This window comes from Miscanthus floridulus, chromosome 2 (genome assembly GCF_019320115.1).
Source record: "Miscanthus floridulus cultivar M001 chromosome 2, ASM1932011v1, whole genome shotgun sequence".
NCBI classification, from domain to species: domain Eukaryota; kingdom Viridiplantae; phylum Streptophyta; class Magnoliopsida; order Poales; family Poaceae; genus Miscanthus; species Miscanthus floridulus.
In genome coordinates, this window is record NC_089581.1 from 150,803,749 (window position 1) to 150,821,517 (window position 17,769).

General features: G+C 48.8%; 3 protein-coding genes across 5 annotated transcripts; 2 read left to right on the forward strand and 1 right to left on the reverse strand.

Annotated features, from left to right (window-relative positions):
- The first annotated feature begins 4,757 nt into the window (after positions 1-4,757).
- On the forward strand, positions 4,758-6,319 carry LOC136540088 (uncharacterized). Its single transcript, XM_066532077.1, has 5 exons — positions 4,758-4,877; positions 4,955-5,163; positions 5,262-5,556; positions 5,777-5,860; positions 5,937-6,319. Exons 2-5 carry the CDS (start codon positions 5,039-5,041, stop codon positions 6,264-6,266), a joined length of 834 nt encoding a protein of 277 aa, XP_066388174.1. The 5' UTR covers positions 4,758-4,877; positions 4,955-5,038; the 3' UTR covers positions 6,267-6,319.
- A 1,594-nt stretch (positions 6,320-7,913) lies between these two features.
- LOC136540089 (uncharacterized) lies at positions 7,914-9,789 on the reverse strand. 2 transcript variants are annotated; one of them, XM_066532078.1, is made up of 5 exons: positions 9,640-9,789; positions 9,285-9,559; positions 8,997-9,215; positions 8,598-8,913; positions 7,914-8,512 (listed from the first exon to the last, which is right to left on the reverse strand). In XM_066532078.1, the coding sequence occupies exons 2-5, from the start codon at positions 9,411-9,413 to the stop codon at positions 7,998-8,000; spliced, it is 1,179 nt and encodes a 392-aa protein (XP_066388175.1). In that variant the 5' UTR covers positions 9,414-9,559; positions 9,640-9,789; the 3' UTR covers positions 7,914-7,997. The 2 variants fall into 2 exon arrangements, with proteins under 2 accessions (XP_066388175.1, XP_066388176.1); XM_066532079.1 differs by having other exon boundaries at positions 9,285-9,789.
- A 2,294-nt stretch (positions 9,790-12,083) lies between these two features.
- LOC136540090 (uncharacterized) lies at positions 12,084-17,347 on the forward strand. Of its 2 annotated transcripts, none has more exons than XM_066532080.1 (2): positions 12,084-12,447; positions 15,492-17,347. In XM_066532080.1, the coding sequence occupies exon 2, from the start codon at positions 15,571-15,573 to the stop codon at positions 17,257-17,259; it is 1,689 nt and encodes a 562-aa protein (XP_066388177.1). In that variant the 5' UTR covers positions 12,084-12,447; positions 15,492-15,570; the 3' UTR covers positions 17,260-17,347. The 2 variants fall into 2 exon arrangements, with proteins under 2 accessions (XP_066388177.1, XP_066388179.1); XM_066532082.1 differs by having other exon boundaries at positions 15,498-17,347.
- Positions 17,348-17,769: the final 422 nt, after the last annotated feature.

A 17,769-nucleotide genomic window follows, 5' to 3' on the forward strand; every position in this document is an offset into this window, starting at 1 on the left:
GCCGCCGCGCCCACGCCCGCCCGCGCCCGACGTCGCCCGCGCCCGCCTGCGCGCGCCACGCCGCGGCACCCGCCCCGCCCGCGCCCGCCGCGCCCTGCCGCGCGCCCGCCGCGGCCCGCGCCCCCCGCGCCGCGCGCGCCTGCCCGCGCCGCGTGCCGCGCCCGCCTGCGCCGAGCCCGCGCCGCGCCGGGCCCGTCCGAGCCGCTGCCTCGGCTCCCTCGCCCGAGCCCGCACCGCGCCGTCGTGCCCTCGCGCTGTTGGCCGTTGGTTGGCTGCAGCGCCGAGCCGCCACGCCCTCCACCGTCGTCGTAGCCTTTGTCTCCACCGCCGGCCTCGGCCTCGCCCCGCCTTGCCGACGTCCACCGCTGTCCTCGCCTCGCCCCGCCTCCCGCGGCCGTCGAGCCGGTCTCGCAGCGCGGAGCGCCGGCCACCCCGCGACCGCCGCGCGCCACCTCTGTCGTTGGCCGCGCCACCGCAGTCCCGGATATTCGCCTTGGCCTACGCCCATCGTCCGTCGACCCGGAAAGGTATAAAATATGAATATGCAATGTACTTATTTAGTTGGTGTATGTTATTGACTAGTTATATTGTGATGACTTTGTTAGTGATATGGTTATATATATATGTAGATAGATAGAAACATAGATACATTGATAAATAGATATAGTTAGATAGCTACTTAGATATGTAGTTATATTTGTAGTTACCTACATATGATCTTGCTATTTAGTGAGTACACTATAAATATATACGTAGTTATTATCATGATTACTTAGTTTGTAGTTAGAAAGTACTTGTTAGGTACTATCTATCGTATAATTTGGACTAAAGGACATGTGTTTCGTTACGTTTTTTAAATAGATGGGCAACCTAGTGACTATATATCATGGAGGCACGGTTGAAAGCGATCGTTATGGATATGTTGAGTTTCTTGACATGCAAAGCGTGCCTGTGCTATTCAATGATAGGCCTTCATTTAGTGATATGGTTGCAAGGGCTCGGGAGGAGCTGCATTGCTTTGGAGATGATGACATTGCAGTTGATGGTGTACTGCACCTAGGTTGTCCTCCAAACATCTTCAGGCGAATGATCTCAATTGGTTGTGCGGATCAGTGGGACAATTATGTGAGATCGGCTATGAAGAGCCAGCTGCAATGTTTGGACGTGGTTGTTCGTTGGGTGTTAGTTGATCCAATCCCTCATGGGTTTACCCCAGCAATGGATCATCCGGCACACATCGACCCTCCCGTTCCGGAACCTTACCTGCATGTGCAGATTGCGCCTACGGTTCCTGATGCTCAATCTGCCCCCAATGCGTTATTTGGAGATGGTTGTCATACTCATGTTTTCGTGGCAGATCCTCCTTATGAGATCCCTTTGACACAGAATCATCCGAGTAAGTGTCTTAACCGCATGGTTTTTGGGAGCTCATCAGAATCATGGTATTTTTTTCATTCTTTCCTCATTTCTGTAATGACGTTGCAGGAGACATTCCTGAGAATATCGATGTGCCCCATGTTGCTGCGCAAGTGCACTTTTCAGATGGATTTCGTGGCTCCAATAATGTTGAAATTATGAATGATTCGGAGCCATATGAGATGGCTAGGGCTCTTGATTCTGATGATGATCGTCCTGTTGGAGAGCTGACGGAGAGTGATGTTGAGATGATGAGACGTATCTTTCCCGACCGCCGTGATCCTAGAGTTCATGAGTTTAGTGATCTTGCTCATTCTGATCTGGCGTTTGCAGAAGGACGTGATGATGAGCTCCTAGAAGCTCCTGAGGCCGGTCCTAACATGGTAATTGAGGAGGGGAGGGTGTTCAATGACCTCCCTGCTTTGAAGAGGTGGTTGCAGGCTTTTGCAGTGATACGAAAGAGGCCTTACAGGGTATTGCATTCATATGTGGAGCGCCGTTACACAGTTGTGTGTGACAAGGAACGCTGCCCATGGAGGGTTTGTGCAAGGAAGCAACAGGTGACCGGAAAATGGAAGATCACAAAAGTAGTTGGGCCACACAATTGTGCTGACCATGAGCTGACACTGAGGCATCGGCAGTTGACATCTACCCTAATTGCCAAGCGGTTGATGGGAATTTTGCAGGGAGAACCCAACATGAAGGTGAGAACAATTATCAGGACCGTTGAGGCGTTGTATGGAGGATATGTGATAACTTATGGTAAAGCATGGAGGGCTAAGCAGCGAGCGTGGAACATGATATATGGGGACTGGGAGGATGGGTATGAGCAGCTGCCAGTTCTTTTCAATGCAATCAAAGCGGTGAATCCAGGCATGCATTATGAGTACATCCCAAAACCTAATGCATGGAAGGATGGGAGGCAGATATTTTTCCGTGCCTTCTGGTGCTTTCCTCAGTGTGTCGAGGCCTTTAGGCATTGTCGTCCCGTCTTCTCCATTGATGGTACGTTCTTGATTGGCAAATACCAGGGCACACTTCTTATAGCCATATCCTGTGACGCGAACAACAAGTTGGTTCCTTTAGCATTTGCTTTGGTTGAGAAGGAGAACAATGACAGTTGGGGATGGTTCTTGAGGCTAGTCCGGATACATGTGGTTGGCCCTGGCAGGGAGGTTGGCGTCATATCTGATAGGCATCAGGGCATACTTAATGCCGTGCGAGAGCAGTTAGAGGGGTATGCACCTTTGCACCATCGTTGGTGTACTCGACACCTTGCCGAGAATCTCCTACGGAAGGACAGTGTCAAGAAAAACTTTGATCTGTTGCAGGAGGCTGCTCGACAGCTTGAGGACAAGTACTTTAGGGAAAAGTTGGAGCAGGTCAGAACCGCATCAAATGCAGAAGGTAGACAATGGCTCACGGGTTTGATGAGGGATTTGGAGAAATGGACGAGAGCTCATGACGATGGTGGCTGGAGGTACGAGTTTCAATGCAGCAACATGGCAGAGTCATTCAATAAATTGCTATTGGGGATACGTGGTATGCCCGTGAATGCAATTGTTCAATTCACCTTCTATAAGCTTGTTGCCTGGTTCAACGATAGACACGCCCATGCATTGCAGTTGAGTAGTGATGGAGAGATATGGGCTCCGAAACCAAAGGCACACCTAGAGAAGGCAAGAGAAAGGGCTGGCACACATGAGGTTGCATGCTTTGACCACGCCACAGGGACTTATCAGGTCGAGCATAGGGGCGGTACAACGTCCGATGGCGAGGTCCGAGAGTCGAGGATACATGTGGTTGTCCTCCAAGATTTCAAGTGCACTTGTGGTAAACCAAGGCAATACCACTTTGTATGTTCGCATTTGGTGGCAGCAGCTAGGCATCGCAACTATAATATCGAGAGGAGGATACCTCACGAGTTCAGTGTCAACACGCTTGTGAACACATGGAGCCCTCGCTTCGTGCCTTTCCGGGACCCTGGAGAGTGGCCTCCTTATGATGGGCCGAAGTACATTGCGGATCCAGCTTACCGTTGGAACAAGCGTGGATCAAGGCAGAGGACGAGACATAGGATGGTTATGGATCAGATACCCGGAAGAACTAGGCGTGGGAGAGGAACTCCATTTGTTACTGATCCCGAGCAGTACGAGTGCGGCAAGTGCGGTAGACTTGGCCACAACTCACGAAGTTGCCATTGGCAGATTAGTGAGGTAGGACTATTGGTTTATAGTATTATTTTATATTTTGTCGTATCATATATTTAATTATGCATGTCTCAATTTATGCTTGTATTTGTGTCAATTATGTATACATTTATAAGTTCATGTTTCATTGTACATTGCAATTCTAATTCATTCACTTTTTTTGTAGGATGGAGCAATTCCACCTGCTCGACCCGACGTACGAGGAGACCCACAGAGGACGTCTCGTTGCGCTGGGGCAGGTAATAATCTATAAGTTTTATTCGTACATGTGTTCGTGAAGTAACATGTTACTATGTTATCTTCGATGCAGGACCTTCCGCACCTTCGTTCTAGGACCCACAGTGGGTTCTTGGACATTCGGTACGATGATAGGTACACTCCATTCCTGCAAAGAGCTGGCCTGGATGTCATCTCCTTTCAGGTTCGTCGTGGGTTGCCCAAGTTCAACTCAGCGGCGATAACTGCGTTGGTAGACAGGTATTAAAGTGAATCATTGCCTCCATTCATGGCCATTTGTTAATGCGATTGACTGTTTGACAAGTAATCTTCCTTGGTCTTAAATATAGGTGGCGGCCGGAGACTCACAGCTTCCACCTACCTTTCGGGGAGATGACAGTCTCGCTTCAGGACTGTCAGAAGATGCTAGGCCTAAGGATTCATGGGAACCCAGTCACCGGGCAGTGCAGGTCAGAGGGATGGAGAGCACGAGTGGAGGCCTTCCTTGGGCGTGAGCTTGGCGAGCAAGGGGCTCGCACTTCTGGAGTTCCCATCTCATGGCTACGTACAGAGTTCGCACAGTGCCCCGAGGAGGCAGATGAGGAGACGGTTGTGTACTACTGCCGGGCGTGGATCCTACACCTTTTTGCTTGCGTTCTCTTTCCAGACGCGACGGGTGACAATGCGTCCTGGATGTGGATCCACTGCCTTAGTAACTGGGACCAGGCGGGTCAGTACAGCTGGGGCTCTACAGTCTTGTGTTTTCTATACCGGCAGCTGTGCGAGGGGTGTCGTCGGTCTACGGCGAACCCGTCACTTGGTGGATGCGTGTACCTGTTACAGCTGTGGATGTGGGCTCGTTTTCCAGTTGGTCGTCCAGAGGTACTGGCTCGTCATGAGTGGTTCTAAGGTCAGCCTCCAAGTCGCCAGCCGACGTGGGCGTACCTTTGGGACCAGGTCAGGGTTTCGCACACGAGGATAGACCGGGCGTACATTCAGTACACGAGTGAGCTAGATTCACTGACGGCGTCTAGTGTAAGTAAATTTTATTTTCCATGCACCTATTAAAAGGATTAGTATACCATCTAACATCTTATTTGAACATGATGCAGGTAGAGTGGGAGCCATATGGTGGAGAGGACGCACTACTTTTTCAGCTGAGCACCGTATGTGGGGCCGACGACTACTTCTATAGGATGAGGTGTCCTCTAATCTGCTTCTATGCTATCGAGTACCACCTGCCAGATAGGGTTGCACGCCAATTTGGAGTGAGACAGCTTTGGCCTATGCCTATGTTCTCGACTGGCGTTGACTTACACAAGTAAGTGTTTTGATATTTCAAATGAGTCATGATGATGGTCCATTTATTATAATATGGTGCCACGTACGTGGATTAATGTAACGATGACATACGTGCAGGTTGGATCGTCAGAGGAACAAGAAGATTTTTGACTGGGAGAGGCACCACCAGTCCTACATTGAGGAATGGGAGGAGATGCACGACAACCTGGACGACAACAACGAGCCGCACACGAACCGTGAGTTCAGGCGGTACCAAGCTTGGTACCAGCGTTCGACAAGGTGCAGGCTCAGACTACAGTGGACCGAAGCTGACTACGCCGACATCGAGTCCTCCGACGATGAGGACACGACGTACGACCGGTCCACTCGTGCAGGAAGGCAGGTGGAGGCAGGACCGATCTTGGACAGAGTGGTAAGCCAATCGACTTATTTTGTTACGTTTAGTTACATAACAATACATTAGGTGTTCTTGGACCGACGTTAGGAGTTATCTATTGTAGTTATTGCAACCTTCGCGCTGTATAACCCTTGTAATAAGTTACATTCTTGTACAAAAGAAAACAAAACTAAATATATAACCCTTGTAATACATTAGGTGTTCAGAAGTCTTAATATTGAAAACATTGTTGCAGGGCAATACACTGAGAAGCTCAGTTGAAGAGATCGAGCGCGTTCGGCCTAGAGTCAATGATGACTACATACTTGGCTTCCTAGATGTAAGATTACAAATATTCTTTCAAACAAATCATTAATACGTTATATTCTTTCACTTAACATTGTTTTGTACAACAGAGGCTGTCACGTCGTCTACGCCGTGCGGCTGGTCGTTGTGGTTGCAGGACAAACACGACGCATGACGTGTACGATCCTTCCGCAGGAAGAGGAGCCTTGGGTTCCTCTAGTCAAGCAGCTACAGGGGACGAGGAGGAGGACGAGGAGGCCGAGGACGACGATGACATGGACAAGAGGCACGATGAGCTTGGGCCCTCTCAGCTCCATGACGCTCCATCGACTTATCCTACACCGCCTCTAGGCACTAGGCGACGCCGTCCCCGTGACCCTTACACTCCAGGCACCAGCGCTCTGGGTCACAAGGGTAGGGGCAAGAGTAGGAGACAGTGAGGGACGTGGTAGATGTTACTATGAACTATTGTATTTACTTATCTTTAATTATTCGGGACCGTATGAATATTGTGGACTATTTGTACTTTGCATGACATATTATGTTAGTTGTGATATTCGTTGTGGTTGCATTATGCTTGTTGGATGAGTAAATGTTTAGAATATATATTGATGTCTCTGTTTGTAACTGTGGATGCTTCTAATACAAGACCGTATCTTGCGAATTTTTTGCGTGAATCTTTAATCATACTATACTTGTACAAAGACACTAAATGTAGTACACAGATTAACTATAAATTTATTACGTTTATAATCCAGGAATATTTGTACATACGCTGTGTACAAGAATCTATGCATTTCAGAGAATCTATGATTTTCAGAGAATAAATATAGACTTTTCAGATACACGGACATCATCGAATTATCACATCACTGATATAGACCTCTCAGCTGCAAGGACAACATGCAAGGAAGCACAACTAAACTCTATCTCCACCATCCATCTTATGACTGTTTGATCCAAGGGCTGAGGTAAAGCGGCACACGGATCGCTGACATGGCACATTGACAGGCCTCCATTCCTCCTCTTGACCTATAAATAACCACTCACTCCCTCTCATTCACACAAACAATAAGGAAGAAGAACACTCCTCAGCATTTGCTTTCGTTGTAGTACCAATGTCTGGAGGGTCGTCCAGAGGGAGAGGAAAGGGGAAGAAAACTACCTGGGGGTGGGAGGGTCCTCTTGGTCCCGATTTCTTTGAGGAAGCTCTTTATGAGAGGTTCCCAGTTGAGAGCAAAAGTGATTTCACCAAAGAGGCACCACTGACAGGATACGATGAAAGGAAAGAAGAGTGGCCAAAATGCATGCATGGTGAGGACTGCCTAGTGCAGATGTTCACCGAGGGAATAGATGGAGGTCGTCGTTTCTTCAAATGCCCGCGAGCATGGGTAATTTCTTTTACTATTTGTTTCTTCAATATGTTTGTCTTGTATATCACTTACACGACATACTTTTTGTAGTCTTCCTTGACAGAAGAAAACTGTGGGTTCAGTAGGTGGGTCGATCCTCGACCTATTTATCCGCATGCGGAGTACATCTACTACCTACAAGACCGTATCTTCGAACTAGAAAGGGAAGTTAGCAGCGGTTACAAGGACGACGAACAGGACGACAACAACAATGGTGCCGATTCACAGGAGGCACTCTGCAATGATCCATATTGCACCTGCCCTAACCACAAGAAAAAGGGGTCTCCCCCATCACCCCCGCCACCACCACCACCAACAACGGGAGGCTACTATGGAGAAGGTGCAACACAATTTGCTATGTGGCCACACTACTAGGATGAGTTTATGTTTTTCTTGTGGAGAATCCCAGGTTTAATTATCTAAGGCATGTTAGGTTTAATTACCGAAGGCATGGTTTAATTACCTAAGGCATGTTAGATTTAGTCAAAGAAAACTATGTACCCAGGTTCGGTACCTGTAGTCACATGCCATTTAATGTGTTTCGTGTGTTGATTTCTATAATATCGTATGTCGTTAACTGTTTTTTGCAGCACGTGTTAAAATAGAAATAAGTCTGTATCATTAAGCGGAATATTAAGACCATTGATAATGAAAACAACCACATAATGAAAAGTTAGATACTATGTCATATTACACAACATATTAATAGTATAACTAAGTGCCGACAGTAGACAAAGGGGCAAATGCACTTCCAAATCCTCAATCTGAAACGTACTGAGTAAGCAACTCATCATCCGAGTACCAGTCCTCTACTACAACCCTGTTGCTGCGGCTAGGCTCAACTGCGTTGCTCTCACCTGCCTGTCGCTTGTAGTAAGCGGCCTCCGCTTCGTCTGCGGCCGCTGCGGCCTGAGTGAAGAACGCGTCGTCATCCTCCTCTGCCTGTAAGCCTGCCTCTGCTAGGGCGATGAGCTCGCTCAGTCTGCCAGTGTCGTCGTCAGCCTCCTGCGCCTGAATGCCCGCCTCTGCTAGAGAGATGAGCTCGCTCAGTCTGCCTGTGTCGTCGTCAGCCTCCTGCGCCTGTATGCCCGCCTCTGCTAAAGCAATGAGCTCACTCAGTCTGCCAGTGTCGTCCTCATCCTCGTCTCCATCATCACACAGCACAATCGATGATTGAACGGTGCGACCAGCTCGTGATCTATGGGCATCTAACTTCTTCTCCTCATATCTTGCACGAGCCACCTCTGCAGCATGTTCTCCGCTGCAACCAATCCCTTGATGTATAAAATGCAATCAGTTAGCAACTCGATAATATTACATTTAAAACCAGGCAACGAAAAAAGGTTTTCAAGCACTCACTGGCACATAATGTAGCAACATGCTCGTCCAAGACCTGCATCTGTACTCTTGTCTCCTCCCTTGCCTCATTCCTTGCCCTCTCCTCCTCTAACGTCGTTCGCCTCTCCAATCCCCATTTGTTAAGCCCAACATCGATCGGGTTACAAATACCGCGCTGTCTAGCAAACTCACACATCTTTTCTTTGTGATGTTTAACGAATAGGTTGACGTAGTCAGGTCCATATCCCCTCTTCCGTGCAATTACTTGCCTCTTTTTCAGTTCATCCAAGAACTTAGCTTGACCATCATAACATTCCCAACTGCATTTCCTAGTACTCTGTTCAAAACAAATATTATATCATATATGTATTAGGAAAACAAACAAAATACGATTTCATGTTTACCAGAATTATAACAAACCTCATCATACTCAATCATATGGCCGCAATAATGACCTATTCCAAGCTCCGAAGGGACTAGGCCATAGTTGGATTTTACACCACATTCGCACATGACAGGAGGTGCTTTGTAGATTACACGTTCTTTCTTCTTTTCCTTAACCCTCCGCGGTTCTTCCGGCCATTGGTTCTTAGGACCATACAACCACTCCTTGAAACGACACTTCGCCATTGAATACACCTAAATAATGAGACATTAGTACATAAACACATATAGCTCAAGATTTTAACACATACACTTTGCACTTACTTCATGCTTGTTTGGACACACAAACTCCAACGTATTCTCAGGGTTTATCACAGCTCGATCTCCGCAATCGCACAGAGGAGGTTCCTCGAGTCGTCTAACGGCGGCTAGGTGCTTCTCCTTAGCCGTCATTGCCAGAGGGTTAGGGGGGGTGGAACCCACCGCTTGAAGTGCTCACGTGGATGTCTCCCTCTAAACCAATCGTCAAAAAAGAGGTACCTAGGATCAAACTTTTCTGCACCATCGATCCACTGAAAGAAAAAGCACCTCTCATGGTCCTACACAACGAGATTCCAATAATATATTAGTACCATACTTAAACAAATAAAGAAAAAGGATAGTACAAATAATTTCTTACATTAAACCGACTACATGTGTAGAAGCAACGCGCGGCTGTGTCCGGATGTTTCGATTGAAAAACATGGGCCGGGAAACCACAATCACAGTTAGGGACAGGAAGGTCAGGGGGAACAGGGGCATCTTTGCTAGACGCGTCGGGGTATAATTCGCGAGGACGACCCCAGTTTTCGCCAAAACTCCTCCCGAAACATTTCTTGCATCTAACAAATAGGATGTAATTTAGCAAACATAAATAAAAACATCACAACAAAATATCAATGAGAACCATAACTACAATACAATCAATTTCGTTATAAGAACCAAAAGCAGTTAACATTATACCCTAAACCTAGGGTTTCTCATTTCATCCACAACAATAAACCCATAACATAACTACATGCGGCTTGGTTTGCTAGCATTTTTCACGCCTTGAAATGAACCTACGGTTGTATAATACATATATTGAGGGATACAATGAAACCCTAAGTGATGACGATTCTTAGGTTCAAAAATCCGACTAATATGTACCGAATCTATACGAGAAAAACAAGGAGGTGAGCGAGTATACCTTGCTCTCGAAGATCTACGGATCAAATCAAGGTTTTCAAGGTCCAATATGTCGATTCGTGAGGTAGGATGAAGTGGCGAGAAAAAAACCCGAGGAGAAAGAAGAGGAAGAACGCTCAGGGAAGAAGGCTGGGCGGGGGTTAAATGCAGGTAGCTCGACGCCAGAGTGAGTGGCGCCGAGCTCGGCGCCAAGATCTACGGCGCCGAGCTCGGCGCCATCCGCTCTGGCGCCGAGCCCCTTGCAGGCCGTTTGCCCGTGGCCAGGAGCTCGGCGCCAGTCACCGTGGCGCCGAGCTCGGCGCCACTCACTCTGGCGCCTAGCCAAGGGTCCATTTCTGAAATTCTTTCCGCCAGAGATCTATTTGAAAGAAACTTTCGAAAAAAAGACCAAAAAAAAATAAAAAATTCGGGCCCATTGCGCACCGCGTGGTCCGCAAAACTATTGGACAGCTTTTCGCCGGTCGCCACCGCCCGTCCGCCCCCATTGCCACGACCACGAGCTGAGCCATGACCCGCTGCGATTTGCGGCGCGCGCACAATACTCGTCGGTCACCTTGGGGCTTTCGGCGGCGGGGCGTCCGTGTCTTGGAGTGCCGGGTCTTGTTGGTGTTGTCTATTGGTATTGATGATCTGAAACGCCGTCTTGGTTGGAGTAGGTGACATCATCGTTTGCACTGCCGATATCGATATGGTTAGCCGCCGCTCGACTAGGTGGCAATAACGTGGCACGTGCCGAGTAACTTGTCAGACAAGTGTTGTTCAGATGAAAACTATCGTCATTTGGAATGGCAACAGCACTTGGAAACACACATACATTTGCGCGAGTATATAATTGGCTCTTTCCTGCCTGCCTTTTTCCTATGAATATAGTATAATCATCATATGGATTGTGGATGATGCTCCTTCCCATCGTAAATAGGTGATGTTTTGAACAGCAACACAACGGGTCAATGGCTACTCGGTAAGGCGCATTTACCATTAATCAGCTATATAAGACATATGAACCACATAGTGAATTTAAAATACTTTGAAGTCGCTTTTGTGACTAGTTAGCCATATCGGTTGTAAAAGTCCAATTGAATATTATATGCGTACGTATCGTGTTAGAAAATAGATAGAGCATGCATAGATAGGTATTTTTTGTGTGTATTAGTTGTAGGTATTAAATATGAACTTGTAACTTCTAATGCTTATGATTTCGGATAGTCTATCCTAGTGATATACTGATATCAATGCACTCATGCCTATTTATCTGCGTCATGCACAGGTTTTATTAAGCTAGCACCTATATAGGAGGATGTTTACATGCCGGCCATCACTAGCCGCGCCGCAAGTGCGGTAGAATGTGGCTCGCCATAGAGCGTGGCATAGGAATTCCATGCCACAGAGTGTGGTGATATTACATAGAGCAAGAGCTCTGCAACACTCGTGGATGTCTAAGTTTTGTTCCCAATTTCTCAAAAAAAAAAAGTTTTGTTCCCAATCAAACAAAAAACTTGTAGCGCGCGTCTTTGTGCCTTGGCAAGCTGACGTGGGAACCAAACAGCCCTACGTCGTAGCTGAGGTGAGAACCAAACAGCCCTACGTCGTCCCTCTTGTATGCACATCCATCTCTCTTTTACTTTAGCATTTATCATGCATAGCAAGTTTGGTTTTGGACTTTTGTAGAAACAAACATCTAATTCGTTATCTGGCATTTAATGTTTTTTTATTCAAAAGAATCTTTTGTGCGTAATCAAAATCTGTTGCGCCGAAGACTCAAGCTGTTGTGGGCCGTCGGATCAATGACTTGAACTACAACCAAAACCGCGGAATCAGTAGCCTTCCTTCCCCCGTTAATTCCCCTGTTGGCCATAGCCGCTCGCCCGCTCCTTTTCTTTTCCATTTTCCAGTCTCCCTGTCCCTGACCCGCCAATGCTGACTGCCTGACCCCGACTCCCCCCCTCGACTGATCTCCCTTGTGGACCGCGGCCAAGAACCGAGAGTCCGAGACTCGCCCCGCGAGGCACGGGACGGGAGCATAACTGCGCCCCGGCCCGTCGATCTCACCTCCGGCATCCGATCCCACCCGGCGCGAGCAGCGGCTACGTATAAGCCGCGATTCAGAGACAGTCAGCGGTGGTGCCTTTTGCCGAGAGCCAACAAGACGGCTTTGCTCTTGTTGAAGTTGAGAAGTCTACTGCGATACCAGGAAAGATCTTTGAGCGCGTCTTCTTCCGGGCATGGCGACGAGGGCGTGGAGATGAGGTGCTGAGCTCATGTGTGTGTCCTTATTCTCTTCCTGCTTCGTTTTGATCCGACTCCAGCTCTGAATTTCTGCTGGGCTGGTAGAAAGATGGTTGAGTTCTCTTTGCAGTTTCAGCTGAAGCTGGCAACGTTTGATGTCTTCTTTTGACATCTGATCTCGCGATGGATTATGAGTATCTGGAAGTTCCATGACCCCCTTGATACTACACTAGTTAGTTTTTCTATTCAGCCCGTTTTGAAATACAAAATATTCTATAAAATTTAGAACACGTTACGCAGTAAGCCAGTATGCAATCCTCCCTTAATCGTGGGTAGATTTAGATATCGTGTTTATCATATTTTAAGCTTGATAGTTGGGTTGACATTAATTAATGTTAATGATAGGTAAGTATGTGACTGGACTTTATAAATGTTAATAAATGAGCACGAGGGTTAATTCTCTTGGAATAGCGTATTAATTTGAGACAAATTTTGATCACTCCGGTACCTTTTATTTTAAAGGACGGAGTGATTAACTAGTTTCGTAAACGTTTGTTTCATGATTTGAGCCAAGGACCAAGCAAATCTAGCAATGACAATGATTTGAATCCATATAGTCCTGTCCAAACTCCAAACAAATCCGTGCGCCTGGTTTTCGAGTAGCAGCAGCGTGAGATCTTGGGCAATCGCCAGAGCGACGTGCCTTCGCTGTTGGATTCAGCTTTCTCCTCTTCTTTCAGGGCTCTTTTTTCCACCCGCGTTTTTTTAGTTAAAGCGATTCCACATAATGTTCGCTCGCCACGGTACCTCTAGCGAGATAGTGATGCCCCATTGCTTGCCAAACAAAAGCGCTAGGCCGCCTAGTAGATTCATTCGGCCGCCCACGCTAGCTGTGAGATCCGTTCGCATGGTGACATTAGCTACGTGACATGGATGACAGATTGACAGCAACCAAATCGTTAAACCTTATGTCACTCATTCACTCAAACACCTATTCTATGCCTTCTTTTGTGGCAGACCAAAGCTGCTTTCGCGTCGTCATATATATAACCGAAAAGAGTGAGAAATAAAAAAAATTGACATAAAGGTAGCTTTGCTGCAAGTGACGCGGCTTAGCCATCGCACCTAGGGAAGGGCCAGGGATGGCTGTTTGGTTGGGAACGTGGCCTGGGCAGCTCAGCCAGGCAGCTTCATCCAGCCCTGCGAGAGCTTCAGCGCCTGTTTGGTTCCGTATATATGCCCAGGCTTGGCTCTCGGGATGCAGTTTCCCAGCGTTTGGAAGCCTGGGTGGGGATCTGGGCCTGGCCCTTGGCATGCAACGAGCCACCCGGAGCCTGGCTCCCGAAAATCCGGGCCTGGCTGGCGCGGGCACAGTGGGCATGTTTGGATTGAACCCTGCAAGGAAAATGCCTCGCCTGTAACTTGCCTGGAACTGCACCTTGTTTGGTTGTAGACCTGGTGGGTTGCCTGCCCTAGGCATCTCCAGGCGTAGAAAAACGGTCGTCTGGCTCCTGCTGCTTCAGCCCCGTTCGCGTCTTCTTAAACTTGACTTATCCGTTTTTTTTTTCATCCGGAATAGTGCTTTCCTCTCATAAATTCCTCCAGATTTATCCAGATTCCTCCAAAATTCCTCCAAACGAACGGGGTCTTCTTTGCCTAGAACAGTACTACTCTAATGACTGATTTCGCCTTGTTCGTTTGGGCTGGTTTGGCTTATAAGCCATGGCTGAAAGTACTGGCTGGTTTGGTGTGAGAGAAAAATAATGTTCGTTGGCTGATAAGCCATGACTTATAAGCCAAATACGACCAAACGAACAAGCTGTTGATTGCTTTAGCTATTTAACTACCGTGCATTAGCTACTTATAATTAAGGCAAAAGTACATTAGCTACTTATAATTAAGGCAAACGTGTACCATTATGGATTAATTTAATATGAATACATATTTATTTCTATTTTATTAGCTTAATAATCTAAAATAAATCTAATTAAAATAACGTTTTTAGATTTATAAATAATTCTATATTTATTTAACTAATTAAAATATTTATACAAATATATTTTTTAGTAAAACTGCAAAAGCTATATGCTAATTATATATCACAAACATCAGTTAACACACTGATATTATGAATATCTCCTCTTATTAACATTCTCAAGCACATGCCTCCAATCAAACAGCTTTTCTTCAGAATTACCTCGCCAAACAAAAATCATCAATTTTTCAGACAACTTTCAGGTATCACTTTTTACCGGACAAGTTCCCCTGGCTTCTAACCAAACATGCCCAGTGCGCGTGAGAGGACGCATGCACGAGGCAGGAAGGAAGCGGACCAACCAATCGCCATCTCTGCGTAGCCTGGCCGGATAAAACCGACTAACCAATCACGCTCGCGTGCATGCGTCGGGCCTGGCCAACCATGGCCTGACTTGCTTCGTGCGAGCCAGTTTGGAAGGGAAACGAACCAAACGCCCCCTCAGCCGCCTGCGCCAGTCAGGAATCCCAGTATACGAAGCAAACAGGCCCCCGGCCGGAGCCGTCGACGCTTCCTGAATCTTGATGCATCAGCTGTTGTTGCACCCTGGGCTGTGTGCCACGATGCGCCGTGGTCCAAGCCGGCATTGAAAATTGTACAGTAAATTCGGTTTACCGAACTGCATCCTACTCTGTACTATCTCAGTAAATGAAATTGCAGTACATTCCTTCCTTCCAGGGCCATGCCACGGCTATATCCCTTGCATGTTGCATTGCATCCATGAAGTTTTTTACAGATCAAAATATGCAGCGCTACATGTCTGAAGCAGAACTGTACACGGGTCGGACCATAGATAGATACACTGTAGCTACGACTACAAGGTAGTGGGTAAAAAAAAAGAAGAGGTAGGCCAACCATGTTTGACCCTGCTGAATCCTTGTTACAGCATTCAAAAAATCAAACAAACAGTCAGTCAAGGTCGAAGTCGGTGACTTGGTCATTTCGGTTGTGCTGCTGTGTGACTGTTGAAAACTTTTTGTAGTTTATTATCATTCAGATTTAACATCTCATTTGTATCTGAAATTCTGAATGACTCTTTGCAGTTGCAGATAGCGCATACGACGCCATGTTCTGAAATTTCGAGGCAGCACTGCTACTGTCTGGCAGAGGAGTTCGGCAGACATGCCTACGGACACGATTGGCAGCTTCGACGGGCATGAGATCGTCGAGGTCGCCGGCGACGGCGAGCCTGGCACGCCGTCGGGGACAATGAGGCTGATCGACTTCATCCCCATCGACATCTACATCCCATCAGTGGAACAGGGCGCGCTCAGCAAGAGCCGGCGCAAGCGGCGGTTCCTGGACTTCCTTCGCGCCCACCCATCCAGGGACTGGTTCCTCCGCTCCACCTTCGTAGGCCGCCTCCGCCGGAGGAGTAGCCACAACCAGGAGTCGGCAGACTCAGACGACGACGGCGACAGCGGCGGGCGGCGCTGCCCGCGGAGGCAGTTCCGCGTGCCGTTCGTGCGGAAGATAAAGTGGGGCAAGCTGTGGACCTACGCGGTGAGCTGGTGCAGGAAGCCCGAGAACTTTGCGATGATCATCTGGCTGGCGTTCGTGGCCGCCGGGCTGCTGCTGCTCTTCATGCTCATGACGGGCATGCTCGACGACGCCATCCCCGACGACGAGCGGCGCAAGAAGTGGACGGAGGTGATCAACCAGATCCTCAACGCGCTCTTCACCATCATGTGCCTGTACCAGCACCCCAAGATCTTCCACCACCTGGTGCTGCTCCTCCGGTGGCGCCCCGACGGCGACCGCGAGGAGATCAGGAAGGTGTACTGCAAGGACGGCGCCGCGCGCCCGCACGACCGAGCGCACATGCTCGTCGTGGTGGTCTTGCTGCACGTCACCTGCTTCGCCCAGTACTACTGCTGTGCCCTCTTCTGGAGCTACACGCGCAAGGACCGCCCGGACTGGGCGCTCAACATCGGCTACGGCCTCGGCACGGGGTGCCCCGTCGTCGCCGGCCTCTACACCGCATACAGCCCGCTTGGACGGAAGGAGCCCGACACAGCCGAAGCTGCTGCTGCGGCGCAGGACCACAACAGCCGTACCGAGAACGACGACGTAGAGATCAAGATCTACAACCGTCGCGTGGTGGTGAGCAGCCCGGAGTGGAGCGGCGGGCTGTTCGACTGCTGCGACGACGGCACGGTGTGCGCGCTGTCGGCGACGTGCACCTTCTGCGTGTTCGGCTGGAACATGGAGCGCCTCGGGTTCGGCAACATGTACGTGCACGCCTTCACCTTCATCCTGCTGTGCGTGGCGCCGTTCCTCATCTTCAGCGTGACGGCGCTGAACATCCACGACGACGAGATCCGCGACACGGTGGTGGCCGTGGGCGTGCTCCTGGGCTTCTGCGGCTTCCTGTACGGCGGGTTCTGGCGGTCCCAGATGCGGAAGCGCTACAAGCTCCCGGGGGGGCGCTCCGCCTGGTGGTGGTGCGGCAGCGCGGCCGTGGGCGACTGCGCCAAGTGGCTCTTCTGCTGGACCTGCGCGCTGGCGCAGGAGGTGCGGACCGCCAACTTCTACGACGTGGACGACGACCGATTCGTGGCCGTCCTGGGCGCGCGCAACGGGGAGGGGCGCCCCGTGCTTGTGCCGCTCCCGCGCGAGGCGTCCACCACGACGCACACACGGAGCATGTCGTGCCCGCCCATGCTTGACGACGCGGCGCGCGGCGGCGGCGGGGTGACGAGCCCGCTGGGACCGGGGATGGTCGAAGCCGCCGCCATGGAGAGGTCGGCCACGTACCACCCCATGAGGCCACCGCTGCCTCCACTGATGCAAACGGAGCGAGAAGACTAGGACCTACTGTAGGCATACACTCCACCTTTGTACTCCAACGATATACCTATGTTGCAGCTGTGTACTGTAAAATACTAGTGTAGAGTCATTTGGGAAGCTACTTTTGTAGTCCTGTTCGTATACAATAAGGTTTTTTTCCCGTTCAAGTCATGAACAAAAGATAGATATTTTTTCTCCAAACATGCTATCACCGTTTTTTTTTTTCTTTTTAAAGTTGCTACATCCTACATATCACCATTTCAAATCCACACATTTCATACATCAGTTGCCAACGCCAGGGACCAGAAGAACTAGAGAGGGTGAATGAGAGCCTTATAATAATCTCCTCACCCGACAAGAGAAACTTGGCCTAAATCCTAATTAACCCGATTACCTCTTCGTGTTTGCCAACAAATCGGATATATACTCGGATAGGATCACAGGAACAATGCGGAAGCAAACAAGAAAGGAACTAGAGGAAGACGAAGAAAAGAGCTTGGGAAACCTGGATGGTCTGAATCTGAAACTAAC